The following is a 1193-nucleotide window of genomic DNA, read 5'->3' on the forward strand; positions in this document are numbered from 1 at the left end:
CCCTGGTACTATCAACTCGGATAGCTGGTCCCTCTATTGGGTCGACATACGGCAGGCTCTCTTCCTCCCATTCATTCTCTTTATTAAGCAATCTATCGTAGTGGCATCTCCAGACCTCTTTCTTTGCATCCTCATTTAGTGCAAGCGTACCATCATCCATGCGAACACATTTCTCTCCTACAACATCACTATTCTCTCTCCTACACTGTCTTGCAACACGAAATACCTCGAGTCTTTGGTCCTCACGGCGCAGAACATTGGCAAATCTTTTCTTATCTGCTTCCCCTCTGGCTAAATAAACCTGTTGCCTAGCCTCCCTTCTGGCACCTCTTTCATTATTCTTCCTCATCTTGCCCTACCATGTATCAACCACCAAACACATTTTACCCAATCCTTCCTGCCTGGAGGAAATTACCTTCCCTTGTCTTCACCCTATCATGTTTTTCCCACAGATCTCAATCTGGAAATGTTGAAATTAACTTAACCCTTTTGTTACCATATTTCTGTTACAATATACTGCGTTTGTTTCAGTTGATTTTGAAGATAATGAAGAATTTAAGTAAAATAACTTTGTCATTATTAAGTTGGTGTTTGAAACATAGATTAACATGAAATTTTGATGGAAGATCTTAATTTAGATCACTTTAAACAGGAAATTTGTATTATAGAATGAGGGGTGCTCTCATTCAAAAGAATTAACCGATTCTGGCATTTTATTTACAGCCATTTGTTGTTGTGGTATACAAGAAGAAGTTGCTGATGAATACGGTTCAGGAAGACGTGATTACAAAATTTCTAGAGGTAAATATATGTGTGTGTGTATGTGTGTGTGTCTGTGTGTGTGTGTGCGTGTGTGTGTGTGTATGTTTGTACATGTGTGAGCATGCATATGCGCATATATATTCTTATTCTTTCCTTTTATTCCTTTACTTGTTTTAATCATTGGACTGTGGCCATACTTACACACCATCGCCTTGGAGGATTCAGTCAAGTAAATCAACCCAGTATTTATTCTTTCTAAATCTGGTGCTTATTCTATAGGGTCTCTTTAGCCCAACTGTTAAATGATGGGCTATGTAAACAATCTAACACTGATCATCAAGTAGCATAGAGGCAAACACAAAGAAACATACATACATACATACATATATATATGTATATATATATATATATATATATATATATATATATAT

The 1193-nt window shown here is 36.9% G+C and overlaps 1 protein-coding gene across 7 annotated transcripts in view; it reads left to right on the forward strand.

The window, feature by feature from the left end:
- LOC106868886 (uncharacterized) overlaps window positions 1-1193 on the forward strand; it is a 113406-nt gene that overhangs the window by 81290 nt on the left and 30923 nt on the right. For all 7 annotated transcript variants that reach the window (XR_001409349.2, XM_014914340.2, XM_052973596.1 and 4 more), the window contains exon 8: window positions 724-801. Coding sequence is in view for 6 of the 7 variants with exons in the window: in XM_014914340.2 (XP_014769826.1) it covers window positions 724-801 (78 nt within the window). In the remaining variant the exon portion in view is untranslated. The remainder of the gene's footprint in view (window positions 1-723; window positions 802-1193) is intronic.

The sequence above is a fragment of the Octopus bimaculoides genome, chromosome 16, assembly GCF_001194135.2.
Source record: "Octopus bimaculoides isolate UCB-OBI-ISO-001 chromosome 16, ASM119413v2, whole genome shotgun sequence".
In the NCBI taxonomy this organism is placed as follows: Eukaryota; Metazoa; Mollusca; class Cephalopoda; order Octopoda; family Octopodidae; genus Octopus; species Octopus bimaculoides.